This window comes from Ovis canadensis, chromosome 14 (assembly GCF_042477335.2).
Source record: "Ovis canadensis isolate MfBH-ARS-UI-01 breed Bighorn chromosome 14, ARS-UI_OviCan_v2, whole genome shotgun sequence".
Taxonomy (NCBI): Eukaryota; Metazoa; Chordata; class Mammalia; order Artiodactyla; family Bovidae; genus Ovis; species Ovis canadensis.
The window spans coordinates 53353845-53367606 of record NC_091258.1 but is presented as its reverse complement, the minus strand read 5'-3'; the positions used below and the strand labels follow the sequence as shown (position 1 = coordinate 53367606).

Genomic DNA, 13762 nt, shown 5'->3' with positions numbered 1-13762 from the left:
ACACATGGCTCTGGAGCTGGACTATAGGGTTCAAATCCCAGCTTCACCTCTCTCAGGTGGTGAGGCCCCAGGCAAGCCAGTGCTCTGAGTGTCTTTGTGGCCACACCCAATAGCTGTCACTGGGTCAGGATGCCCCGTCTGAGGTGGTGCTGGGAACTGTGCTCCAAACCACAGGCAGCAGTGGCTAGACTGTGGAGAACACCCCAGGAGACTCAGACCCTCCGGGTAAGTGAGGGACAGCACGTGCAGACGGAAGCGGGGTCGAGCTGCCAGGCATGAATGACCGTGGGAGACTCTCGGTGGGCTCAGCCTTCAGGAGGCACAGCTAGGCCTTCTCGCTGTCCAGTTAACGTGAAACCAGCGTTTACGCTCCCCTTATCGTGTTTCTCGTCCCGTGAGGATACTGAGCGGGAAGTGCTGAGAAAGCAAAGCTCTGGCACTGCTGCTTCTCTTGGCGTGGAAGCAAAAGGCATGTGGATGTGCCCCCAGTTTGTCATCAGGAAGCTTCTGCCTTCACCTTGTTGACTGGCAAACACCTGCTGCTCAAAGGAAAGGGGTGACAGGGTCTTCTAAGCCACATGGCTTTTTTAATAGCAGACCTGGAAGGCTGGTCCCCACCCTGTTCTCATTCGGCTGGTTTGTACTCAGGCCTGCGTAGAAGGGCCCCAGCTACTGGCCCACGGGCACACTGCCCGCAGGCCTGGGGTCAGACTGGAGAGCCATGCTTTTTGGCAGCAAAAATGGAACTAAGAGTCACCGAAGGCGGCACCGTTGGGGACTCAGGCTTCCTTGCAGGTTAGACCTTGGCAAAGGCTGTAGTCTTATTTTCCCCTCAGTCCCCCTTCCTCTGGAGCCTAACAGACTCAGGAATTGAGAACACTCCATAGGCTTAAGCTCCCTGTACTGGAACTTTCTTCTGCTTTCTAGAAACAGCAAAGTAAACCGTGGTTAGGTCAGAGCTTGACAGAAGGCATGATTTAAAGTAACGCGTCGAAGATGCAGGGCACCTCTGAACTACTGCACTCGGCGCCTCGTGGCACCGAGAGCAAAAGGCACAGGCCAGGGGCAGCCTCAGGCCTCTCTTCCCTTCCATCCTGGCTGTGCTGCAGGAATCACTCCTGTGGCCTGTTCACGCCCACATGCATATTTTATTATCACACAAACTACTGATTTATCAAACAACATTCTAAAAACACAGAAAAGTATGAAAAGAAAAACCAAATAAACTATTAGGTCAACTTGTGTTAATCCTGGTGCTTTCTGCCAATCTTTTCTCTCCATGGGAGTAATATAAAAGCAAGAGCATCTATAAAGACACATCCCTCTGGTCCCTGAATTCTGTGCTCAGTACAGTGCGTCTTCCCAGATGACTCAATGTCCTTAACGCTGATTTAAACTGGCTGGAAGTGGTCTATGACCAGAACTGGCCTGACCAGCTCTTCCCTGAAAGGTGGATGTTTCCAGTCTTTGGCTGGCATAAATAATCCCCTTAGGCAGCAACAGCTCACAGGTCAATTGTTCCCTTGGCTTTGAACTTTTTTGCAGACCGCTCACTTGACCGCAGCTGGAATTTGCTACCATAAATGTAGGAAATAAAGCCATCGATCTCCACAGTGAACACACAGTTTAGCTTGGGGATAACTGAAAAAAAGTGAGAGGAAAAGGATAAGGAAAAAAATCCTGGCAGTAAGTTCACTTTTACAGAAACTATTATTCCCAAGATGTTTGTATTAGACAATAAACAAAGCGACTAGGGAAAACATTAGGAAATGCAGGAACCCACAAAGTTAACAATACCAGGATGAAGGTGATGATTCCACCAGGCAGCCAATTTACTCACATTTTAAATATAACTCAACACCTAGTTTTCAGGGTGAAAGGCTATGAACCAAACTTCCAGAATCAAAAGCTCCTAGAAAAACTGCCAGAAACAGGTCTTACCACATAACCTGCAGACAGACTCATGGGGTTATGCTTCTGGGGAAACCTGTACACCACTTTCTGAGGTTTAAAATGACAGCGGAGGAATATATAGGGAAATGGAAGCAAGCTGCAAGACACCCACGGGTCAAAAATTAAAGGAACAACCCCCCTGTGGTTTTGAAGTCTCTGGATTCGTGGGCAAGGCAGGGGGGTGGGAATCCTGACAGGCCAGGCGCTTCTCTGCCAGAGTGGTGAGCACAACAGACAGACGAGCGGGGACTCGCCTCCCCGGATCCCAGGGCGCGGGCTCTGGGAACTCCAGGGGCAGGCGCTGCCTTGGCTTCCTCCCTACTAGCTCTCTGGCTATAATTTTCTGGGAGGCAGCAGCCTTTGGGCAGGTGGAGGGTCCCAGTCCTGGAAACAGACCCAGGTGTCTGGAGGCACAGCCAAGCCACCCTCCCTTTCCTTGATCATGTCTGGCCATGGTGGCTGGGCTGACGAGTGTCTCAGGGAGAGCCCAGGGTGCCAGGATGGTCTTTGTAGGCTTGACACGTACGATAGGCAGGGATCTGCTGACTCGAAAGGCCAAACTACCTTTAGAGTCCTGAGGAAAGCGCCAATGAGTTGGCTGGGGCAGCCACAGCCACGGCCATCCAGTCACGTACCTTTCAGGCGGTCTTCTTTAGTGATGATTTTGAAAACATGCTTTGTCTCTTGTAGAAGGATCCCTGTAACACCCACATAGGAGGGGCACTTGGATTTTGTAACTGCAAAGGAAAAGGGCAGTGCAGGGCTCAGGCCTCTGTGCTGTTAGCCGAGCCACAGGCAGCCAGACCTGTCGGGGAGGAGGGCTCTGTTCCCAACCTTGAGCCAGCAGAGGAAGAAAGGACACCAGGCGGGGCGTGGTGAGGGGCAGCACTCCGATCCTAAGTGTTGGCGACTCCGCTGGGCATGGACAAACCCAGGTTTCCCAGTCCCTTACTGGGGCGTTATAGTCTCTGTGCTGCTCTGGTAAGGTGTCCTTCAGAGGGCCTGCTGCCACAGGGGTCCTAGGCAGGATTTTGGAGCCAAGAGGTCGCACATGTATCCAATACCACCAAGACCCACAGTTGGGTTGCTCTGGCAAGGCCAGGTCTCACTTATAGGACCTGAGTGAACACCTGTTCACCATGGTCTTCCTGTAACCTCCTACGCTCTGGCCAGAATGGGCGGCCACTCCAGGTCACCCAGCAGTGAGCTGCCACCACGGCAACAGGCCCCTCACCTCCTCCAACCCATCTCCCATGTAGCCAGTACATGGTCACGGAACACCTGCTGTGTGTCTGGCACTGTCCTAGGCAGGTGCTGGGCACAGCAGTGAAAAGGGCAGTCCTGGGTCCTGCTCTCAGGGAGCTGTTGTTCTGATGGGGGAAGGGTAACAAATACAGATAGCTTTATTTTCTGATAGCGATGAGTGCTATGAAAAAAAACAAGGGCAGGGTAATGGGGGAGAGAGGTCATCTTTAGTAATGGTAGACCCCTGGGAAGTGACATCTGAACAGAGACCCAAATAACGAGAAAGAATCCTGTGAGCACAAAGAACTCCTGGGCAGAGGGAAGAAGCAAATGCTAAGACCCTGAGGCAGGGCCAGGCCTGGTGAGCAGAAAGCTGGTCAGTGTGGTTAGACCTGCTGCCCAAGGAGACTGCACAGGCCATTTGGACCACAGTAAAGAGGCAGAAAGGACAGGACTTTTTCAGTTAAAAAAATCCTCCCTCTGGCTGCCTGGTCAGGGGAGGAGCAGTGTGTTGGTAGGAAGAGGGTTAGGCGGCTCTGCAATAATCCAGGGGAGGAGCAGTGGCTTAGATTCAGATGTTAGGGTGTGCTCATGTCTTGGGGGCGGGGATGAGGAAAGAAACGTGGGCGCCTCCGAGGTCTCCGGCCTGCACAGCCAGGGCGACTAGTGCGCTACGAACTGCGGCCCTCAGCAGTGCTCAGTGGCGTCAGCGACACTGACCTCAGCGGCAACTGAGATGACAACCAGGGGGAGGGCTGATCTGAGCAGGGGCCCAGAGTTCTACTTTGGATGTGCAGAGTTTCCAGCGTCTACTGCACATCTGGGTGGCTATGTCCAGCAGACAGTTGAATTCAAAGAGTTCAAGGGGAAGGTCTGTGCTGGAGATGACAACTTGGGGACTGTCGGTCCAGAGCTGACATTTAGAACCACGGGACTGTTCAAGTTAGCAGGCTGTGTGTGAGTGCCAGCAGGGGTCTCTGTGTGGAGAAGGCACACAGAGACCATTTAAGAGTATCCAACAAGCGGCCAGAACTGACTAAGACGTCTGTAGTCATCTCCTATCCTAAGGGCTGGTGATGGGGTATCAGCAGTGAAAGGAACTGTCACCAAAGGATGGCCTGGGCATCCGGAGGATGTGCTCTTTAGGCAAATTACCTGAAACAACAGCGCCGTGAAGGTCTGCCTTTAGAAGCTTGGCCTGAATCATCTGTGGCTGCCTAAGAGGTAAACAGAAGCCTTCAGTGTATACCATGATGATAAATTCTGAAAGGAGCAAACAGGTCTACAGACTTCTGCAGCCAGGCAATGCAGGGTCCCTTGGGTTCTGCTCCAAAGGGCAAGGCTTCAGAGTTGTGACTCACGTGTCTGGTTTGAGGCCGTTACATAGATCCCGGATATACTGTTTCCAGAGTTCATGTAGAGGGAGAAAAAGACTGTATCTGTGGCAAATTCAGATAGAGGTAAAAAGTCAGGCAATGTGACATTTATAATATATGACAATATAACATCCAAAGAGCACAGAGCCTGCTTGATGCCAAGGACCATGACCTGGATCACGGGGGCCTGGGTGCAAATCCTAGTTCTACTTCCTGTAACCGCACTGAAATCCAGTACTTTCACCTCTCAAATCTTAGTTTCCTCTCTGGTAGAACACTCTCAAGGCTATGTTCGTGCTAAGGAGAAGAGAAAGAGGTTGCCTTCCTTTGCCCCTTCATCCTTCCTGCTGGTTAGATGCAGCCGTGATGGTTGGAGCTCAAGCAGACACCTTAGATGAGACGGCGCAGCAGCAAGGGTGCACGCCAGGCTGCACTCCGGGGTGTCTGATGGCTGTGGAGCTGCCTGTGCACCAGCCCAGGACGGCATTCAACTGGGCTTTTCCCAAGAGAAAAGAAGCCACTGCTACTGGCTTATTGTTTAGGTAACTGCTGTTTGGAGGTCTTCTGTTATAGGAAGCGGACCTCGATAAGCCCTCAGTAAACAGGAGAGGCTGGTTGTCATAAGTCCATGTGCAAGGTGACAAGGTCTGTCTGGAGGGTGAGAAGTGGTGGGGTGCAGGGGAGGAAGCAGGTGAGAGGACCCCGAATGGGCCTTCTTGATGCTTCATGAGGAATCCGCTTAATGAAGCTACTGGTTAGAGAAAATGAGGACCTCAGGCTGAAACCCAAAGTGGACTCTATTGGTAGGGACATGGGCGAGGCACACCAGGGGCAGGCAGCAGCCCCTTCCTCCTCCCAAAACCCAGCTGATTTTGTGAGGGGTCCGTGAACAAAGTTACAGATTCTGTCTTGTGGGATGTGGGAAGCTATTTGGCTACAGATCTTGGAGCCAAAGCATATGAACAGTCCTAAGACATGCAAATGCAGAACTGTAGCCAAGGAGGGATGGAGTGTCAGCTGGAGGGAGGAACATGTCCTCCCACAGAGAGAAATGTCTCTCTCAAAACTTCTGAAACACATGGGCAGCACGTTCTTTGGCAACAAAACCCCAATGGGTGATTCTGTCTAGAGCTATTAAAAGCTACAGAGAGATATACGTTAAGAAGTATCAGTTCCTTTTGTTCTAAGAAAACCATCGCCCTGTTGTCATGGGCAACAGACTCACTTTTGGCACTGGCCTTAATAGTTAAGGATAGGACAGAAGCCAAATCCAAAAAGGTCTGAATTGGTAAAGGAAGGCTGCCCCCTTGTGGCAGAAATGGGAGAGGCTCTCTTAGCTAAAGCAGAGCAGGGGCTTTCTAGCTTCCCTAAGTGAAGTTGCTCAGCCGTGTCAGACCCTTTGCAACCCTATGGACTACATAGCCCACCAGGCTCCTCCGTCCGTAGGATTTTCCAGGCGAGAATACTGGAGTGGGTTGCCATTTCCTTCTCCAGGGGATCTTCCTGACCCATGGATCGAACCCGGGCCTCCCGCGTTGCAGGCAGACTCTCTACGGTCTGAGCCACCAGGGAATCCCCTAGCTTTCCAAATCTGTACTTAGTACTAGGAAGATTACACTGCTCACGTGGAAAGGCAGGAAAAGCTCACCATACCTCTGCTGCTCTGGTTTAATGTCAAAGAGCCGCAGCTCCCTCCTCTGCTTGGCAGAAAGGCCTTTAGATTTCTTTCTCTTTTCCTTTCGCTTCCGGTGAGTGAAGTACTCCAGGACAACGGCCTTGCGTTGCAGGTGGTCCTCTAGGGCTTGCTGGCTCATTCGGGGCATGCTCCGCTTCAGGAAGGCCCTCACAAAGGCCTTGGCCCGCTGGGCTCCCGGGTGCTGCTTGGGGACAAGACGGTGCGGGGCTGCTCTGGCTGGGGCCACCCAGGCCCCCGGGCCCTCCCACACCCACCCCAACAGCAGGTGGCCACCTTCGCTGACCCACCTGTCTACCCACCGAGGCCCACACAGCCTCTTGTTGGCCGAGTGTCTGCCAGCCCAGCTGGCCAGAAGTGAAAGCCACATTTAAATGTCAACTTGTGACTGCCACACAGATCACCTCAGACTCCAACTTTCTACTCTACTTCTTTGAGGTTAGTTAAGAACAAAAACAAAAAGCCACAGCAAAAACCCAAATGGACAAAAACACTGGTTTTGGAAGAAAAGACTTCTCTCATCCTTGGAAGGGAGGAAAGCTTAAGAAACAATAAGGCAACAGTATTTAATCAATCATGAGCAAACAAAGGCAAGTGATGGCCTCAAAGGAAATGACCCTAACACTAGGGAAAAACAGCATCATCAAGAGCTCCAGGTTGGGCCCAGCTACAGCAATTTTGACACTGGCCGTATCATTAATACTCTATTGAGTCTTCAGCCGTGCAGACGTGGCTTGGTACTCTCCTAGTTGGTTCTGGCATTGCATGAAGAAACTGTCAGCATGCCTTAGCCCTGCACATTCACGCTTTTCCACACACAGCAGAGCACCATGTGGCTGTGACTGAGCACCTGCGCTTAGAGAGAGTTTCTGGGCAAAACAACTGTCATGACTGCGTGTGATTCTTGAAAGAACAGGCACTGCTGTCCCTCGAGTTGAAGTGCCACCAGTCTCTTCCTCATTCCAACGCCTTTGCCCAGATGTGTGCCACAGCTCTAGGGAGCACTGAGGGTCTACTCAGGCTCTCCCTCTTGGCAGGGCCATTTCCTGGACTTCTGTTGCACTAACTGGGCTGCAAACACCTTGGAGCTCAGGTGTCAATAGTAATCAAGCTCTCATTTCATGGAGCAGACATGGGCTTGGGGATGGGTGGGAGATGGGGATTAATGTGATACACACAATCTTCAAGGTTCCCCATAGTAAGGAGGGCAGTCAGCTTCAGCTCTGTACTTTTAAATGCTAAGTAAAGATTCACTATCATCACTATTATTATTGTAAGAGGACATTTGATTCTTTAAACACCTAAGTGGCCCACCTTTCATGCAGAAGCCAAATAAAGGTATATCAGTCTTTCAAGATCTTGATTTCCTAAGTAACTCCCTCCTTATGAGTCACCAGTGAAGCTTTTGCCAAACTGACAAAGTATGTCTGTAGCACCCAGATATGATCCATAAATTACACTTATGAAAGTCCCAGTTTACCAAACCTGACTCTGGGAAAGCAGGCCAGCAGAGCAACAGGCCTTGATTAACCCTAACATGCCTGCTGGAAACGTGAGGGTAAACGTGAGGGAAAGTTAAGGAGTCACAGAACCATCTCTGCCATCACCTCTGTTGCCCCCAGACCCCCTGCCCAAGAACCGTACCTGAACGTCGAATTCTTTTGCCTCTTTCTGAGAAAAGGCATGGTAGGCCACACCTAGGGGAGTAAAAAACACACACACACACAAACATGGAAAGATCAATCCTGTTGGCTATGACTATAAAACCTAAGACTTTTCTAACTTTGCTTATTGAGGGACAGATGGGTGGTACAAAGAGCACAGCAGCAAAGCTTACTCAGATGTCTAAGGCCCTACCCTCCAGCCACATCCGTCCATCCTAGCAGTCCCAGCGGTGTGCTTTAGAACAGAGCTTCTCAAACATGAATGTGTGTCAGAATCTCTGGAATCTGTTGCTCCAGAACTCTAATAATGTATCTCATTTAAAAGTTATGTGACAGGGCTTTTCAGGATGAAGATACTTGAAACTATTACATTTTGTTTACTGTTAGATGTTTAAAAAAAGACTTCTCACATTTTAGTATCAATGAAGCTGAGATGTATCATACAACTGATGGCATCCTAAATTGATAAAATACCATAGAGCTTTCTTCAAGCTCAAAATACATATTGCTCAACATGGTTTCAACCTTCAAAAATTTTCACACTCTTGTTTCTTAATTTCTTCTGAAGAAAACCACAGCATTGGGGACAGAATATGGGTATGAAGAGAATGAGACAAGGCCCGGTTTAAGGGCCAAAGGACTAGAAAATATGGTTCACACTACACTCTAAATTCCATCCCAGCTCTGTTGTGCGTCCCTGAATACATTTGAACAAACAAACCAAGGTGGTTACAAGTTTTATATACAGAGTATGATTCTCCCTCAACTGGAAGACAGGGATTGAAATCTGCTTGTATAAAGTAACTTGCAGGGTATAGAACCCCAGGAATGACTGCAACTGTCACAGGTGCCTAGCAACAAACCCAGAAGCCTTTTCTTTTTTTTTTCTCCTATAACAGACATCTAACAGTTATTGAGCCCTCAATACTTGCCATGCCCAATTAAAAGCTACGTATATTTTACCTCATACTTTCTGAGTGACCATTTTAAAGGTGTTATTATTCCTATTATATAGTCCCAGGTGGCGCCAGTGGTAAAGAATTCGCCTGCCAGTGCAGGAGACACACGAGAAATGGGTTCAATCTCTGGGTTGGGAAGATCCCTTGGAGGAGGCAACCCACTCCAGTATTCTTGCCTGGAAAATCCCATGGACAGAGGAACCTGGTGGGCTACAGTCCATGGGGTTGCAAAGAGTTGGCCATGACTAAGCACGCACACACACATTCCTATTATGCACTGAGAAAATTGGAAGTTCAAATGTGCTGAGACACTTAACTCGATCACATAGATTAAGAGGCAGAAGCGGAACTTAAAATCCAGCTTTAACGGAATCACTCCCCCGCCTATATAAATTGCCTCGGGTGCTTGCTCACCTCCTCTATGCTCAAATTCTCAAAGCCTTGGGTTAGTGGTATTGTTCCCCAGCGCGCTCTCTGTGCTTTACACCAGAAAAGGGTCGTTCACAGAACAGGTGGCTGGTCAGGCACCATTATCAGTACCTTCAGTTCAGATCAGTCGCTCAGTCCTGTCCGACTCTGCGACCCCATGGACTGCAGCACACCAGGCTTCCCTGCCCATCACCAACTCCCGGAGCTTGCTCAAACTCATGTCCATTGAGTTGGTGATGCCATTCAACCGTTACAAAAGGGGAAACCGGGTTGTAGCGAGGAAAAGGGACCACGCCACCACGAGAGACAGCAGCCAAGTCAGACCAAGGCCTTGGGCCCTCCTCCAGCACCACTCACCAGGGAGCAGGGCAGCCCCCCTCCCCCTCCTCCCGCCCAGAGAACCCGACATCAGTTTCTAGCTCAGAGACTGCGCCAGGCCAATCGGGACTCCGGGCCACAGTCACACTTCTAGAAGGCGGAGCAATTCCCATGGCAGTTCCATCCAGACTCCCCTGCAACCCTGTCACCCACCAGTACCGAGACCTAGTCTCCGGCTCTCTAACACCCCACCCCTCTCCAGTTTCGTGGCCCTCGACCCGGCTTACTCGTCATTCTCGGGCCGCTTCCGGTGCGCTGTGCTGACGTCTCCTTCGGGCGTCGCTCACGCTTCACCCGTCTCTAGTTTCTTCAGCAGCCCTCGACCACTAGAGCCTCTCTCGTCCAAGTTTGTGGCGCTGATGTTCCTTGTGCCCGAAGTCGCGCGGGAAGCAGGTTGACAGGCGCACGACCTCCTACTAGGAGCTGGGGTCTCGAGCTCCTAGCTCGGGGATGGCGCCGCCCGTGACGTCACCGACGCGCGCCGACTTAGCCTGACGCCTGCGCCTCCGGGCGGACTTCCGCGCGCGGGGTACTGCGGGGTGACTGAGTGTCTGGTGGGGATCTCTCAGTTTGTGTGTTTTGTAGGCGAGGGACTGCCAGAAGCAGTAGGGTTGAAGTTGGGGAGTGTGGAATGTTTGTGAAGTCCTGGAATACACCGAGACGAGTCGCCTTGGAGAGGACGGAGGGAGGTTGGGGACGCGAGGAGGGTGGAAATGGGTTTGGGGATAGTGGTGTTGGTGGTGGAGGAGGTGAGTTCTGTGCGATCCCTAATCAGTGCTCGCTACAGAGTCAGTGGAGGCACGGAAGTTGGGGTAGGAGGTTCTTGTTTTATCTCTGCTGCTAGCTAGGTGTGTGATCTTGCTTAAGGCACTTTCCATCTCGGGGCCTCACTTTTCCCGTGTGCTGTGAGTGGGGTTGGGCTTGATGGTTAGGTTCTGACAATAAGGTAAAAGGCAAGGAATGGATTCTTACTGCCCTGGGGATGGGTTCAAGAAATGTGGGTGGAAGGCCTGGTGGAGATCTCTTACAAGTGACCAGATGGGGCGCAGAATCTTGCAGCCTGAATTTTTGCCAGTGCTGAGCCTGGGCTGGGTGCTGCTCTGAAAGGAAAAGCAGTATGACACTTGTCTTCTAAGCAGGTGGTTCTCAACTTTCAGTGCAGTACGGTATCAGTTCAGTTCAGTTCAGTCCCGTCCCTCAATCGTATCCGACTCTTTGTGACCCCATGAATTGCAGGACGCCAGGCCTCCCTGTCCATCACCAACTCCCGGAGTTCACTCGAACTCATGTCCATCGCGTCAGTGATGCCATCCAGCCATCTCATCCTCTGTCGTCCCCTTCTCCTGCCCCCAATCCCTCCCAGCATCAAAGTCTTTTCTAATGAGTCAACTTCACATGAGGTAGCCAAAGTACTGGAGTTTCAGCTTTAGCATCAGGCCTTCCAAAGAACACCCAGGACTGATCTTCTTTAGGATGGACTGGTTGGATCTCCTTGCAGTCCAAGGGACTCTCAAGAGTCTTCTCCAACACCACAGTTCAAAGCATCAATTCTTTGGTGCTCGGCTTTCTTCACAGTCCAGCTCTTGCATCCATACATGATCACTGGAAAAACCATAGCCTTGACTAGACAGACCTTCGTTGGCAAAGTAATGTCTCTGCTTTTGAATATGCTATCTGCTGCTGCTGCTAAGTCCCTTCAGTCATGTCCGACTCTGTGCAACCCCACAGACAGCAGCCCACCAGGCTCCCCTGTCCCTGGGAATCTCCAGGCAAGAACACTGGTGTGGGTTGCCATTTCCTTCTCCAATGCCGGAAAGTGAAAAGTGAAGGTGAAGTCGCTCAATCGTGTCCGACTCCTAGTGACCCCATGGACTGCAGCCTACCAGGCTCCTCCGTCCATGGGATTTTCCAGGCAAGAGTACTGGAGTGGGATGCCACTGCCTTCTCCGGAATATGCTATCTAGGTTGGTCATGACTTTCTTTCCAAGGAGTAAGCGTCTTTTAATTCCATGACTGCAATCACCATCTACAGTGATTTTGGAGCCCCCAAAAATAAAGTCTGACACTATTTCTCCATCTATTTCCCATGAAGTGATGGGACCAGATGCCATGATCTTCGTTTTCTGAATGTTGAGCTTTAAGCCAACTTTTTCACTCTCCTCTTTCACTTTCATCAAGAGGCTCTTTAGTTCCTCTTCACTTTCTGCCATAAGGGTGGTGTCATCTGCATATCTGAGGTTATTGATATTTCTCCCAGCAATCTTGATTCCAGCTTGTGCTTCTTCCAGCCCAGAGTTTCTCATGATGCACTCTGCGTATAAGTTAAATAAGCAGGGTGACAATATATAGCCTTGATATACTCCTTTTCCTATTTGGAACCAGTCCATTGTTCCATGTCCAGTTCTAACTGCTGCTTCCTGACCTGCATATAGGTTTCTCAAGAGGCAGGTCAGGTAGTCTGGTATTCCCATCTCTTTCAGAATTTTCCACAGTTTATTGTGATCCACACAGTCAAAGGCTTTGGCATAGTCAATAAAGCAGAAATAGATGTTTTTCTGGAACTCTCTTGCTTTTTCAATGATCCAGTGGATGTTTGCAATTTGATCTCTGGTTCCTCTGCCTTTTCTAAAACCAGCTTGAACATCTGGAAGTTCAGGGTTCATGTGTTACTGAAGCCTGGCTTGGAGAATTTTGAGCATTACTTTACTAGCATGTGAGATGAGTGCAATTGTGTGGTAGTTTGAGCATTCTTTTGCATTGCCTTTCTTTGGGATTGGAATGAAAACTGACCTTTTGCAGTCCTGTGGCCACTGCTGAGTTTTCCAAATTTGCTGGCATATTGAGTGCAGCACTTTCACAGCATCATCTTTCAGGATTTGAAATAGCTCCACTGGAATTCCATCACCTCCACTAGCTTTGTTCGTAGCGATTCTTTCTAAGGCCCTCTTGACTTCACATTCCAGGATGTTTGGCTCTAGGTGAGTGATCACACCATCATGAGTATCTTGGTTGTGCAGTTCTTCTGTGTTTTCCTGCCACCTCTTCTTAATATCTTCTGCTTCTATTAGGTCCATACCATTTCTGTCCTTTATTGAGCCCATCTTTGGATGAAATGTTCCCTTGGTATCTCTAATTTTCTTGAAGAGATCTCTAGTCTTTCCTATTCTGTTGTTTTCCTCTATTTCTTTGCATTGATCTGTGAGGAAGGCTTTCTTATCTCTCCTTGCTATTCTTTGTAACTCTGCATTCAGATGCTTATATCTTTCCTTTTCTCCTTGGCTTTTCGCTCCTCTTCTTTTCACAGCTATTTGTAAGGCCACCCCAGACAGCCATTTTGCTTTTTTGCATTTCTTTTCCATGGGGATGGTCTTGATCCCTGTCTCCTGTCCAATGTCACGAACCTCCATCCATAGTTCATCAGGCGCTCTATCTATCAAATCTAGTCCCTTAAATTTATTTCTCACTTCTACTGTATAATCATAAGGGATTTGAAGAAGGGGACGACAGAGGATGAGATGGTTGGATGGCATCACTGACTCGATGGATGCGAGTCTGAGTGAACTCCGGGAATTGGTGATGGACAGGGAGGCCTGGCGTGCTGCGATTCATGGGGTCGCAAAGAGTCGGACACGACTGAGCGACTGAACTGAACTGAACTGAACTGAATGGTCTAGTGGTTTCCCCTACTTTCTTCAATTCAAGTCTGAATTTGGCAATAAGGAGTTCATGATCTGAGCCACAGTCAGCTCCCAGTCTTGTTTTTGCTGACTGTATAGAGCTTCTCCATCTTTGGCTGCAAAGAATATAATCAATCTGATTTCGGTGTTGACCATCTGGTGATGTCCATGTGTAGAGTCTTCTCTTGTGTTGTTGGAAGAGGGTGTTTGCTATGACCAGTGCATTTTCTTGGCAAAACTCTATTAGCCTTTGCCCTGCTTCATTCCATATTCCAAGGCCAAATTTGCCTGTTACCCCAGGTGTTTCTTGACTTCCTACGTTTGCATTCCAGTCCCCTGTAATGAAAAGGACATCTTTTTTGGGTGTTAGTTCTAGAAGGTCTTGTAG

The 13762-nt window shown here is 49.7% G+C and overlaps 2 protein-coding genes across 4 annotated transcripts in view; one reads left to right on the top strand and one right to left on the bottom strand.

Moving 5' to 3' along the window:
• Positions 1–1128: 1128 nt before the first annotated feature.
• POP4 (POP4 homolog, ribonuclease P/MRP subunit) lies at positions 1129–10196 on the bottom strand. Of its 2 annotated transcripts, none has more exons than XM_069548976.1 (7): positions 9925–10196; positions 7912–7964; positions 6228–6451; positions 4560–4637; positions 4354–4415; positions 2589–2690; positions 1129–1641 (listed from the first exon to the last, which is right to left on the bottom strand). In XM_069548976.1, the coding sequence occupies exons 1-7, from the start codon at positions 9929–9931 to the stop codon at positions 1505–1507; spliced, it is 663 nt and encodes a 220-aa protein (XP_069405077.1). In that variant the 5' UTR covers positions 9932–10196; the 3' UTR covers positions 1129–1504. The 2 variants fall into 2 exon arrangements, with proteins under 2 accessions (XP_069405077.1, XP_069405076.1); XM_069548975.1 differs by having other exon boundaries at positions 6228–6454; positions 9925–10180.
• Positions 9936–13762, top strand: part of LOC138418084 (NACHT, LRR and PYD domains-containing protein 11-like) — a 54688-nt gene continuing 50861 nt past the window's right edge. The window contains exon 1 of one of the 2 annotated variants that reach the window (XM_069548978.1): positions 9936–10226. The gene's annotated coding sequence lies outside the window, so the exon portion shown is untranslated. The remainder of the gene's footprint in view (positions 10227–13762) is intronic. The other variant, XM_069548979.1, reaches the window with a different exon arrangement.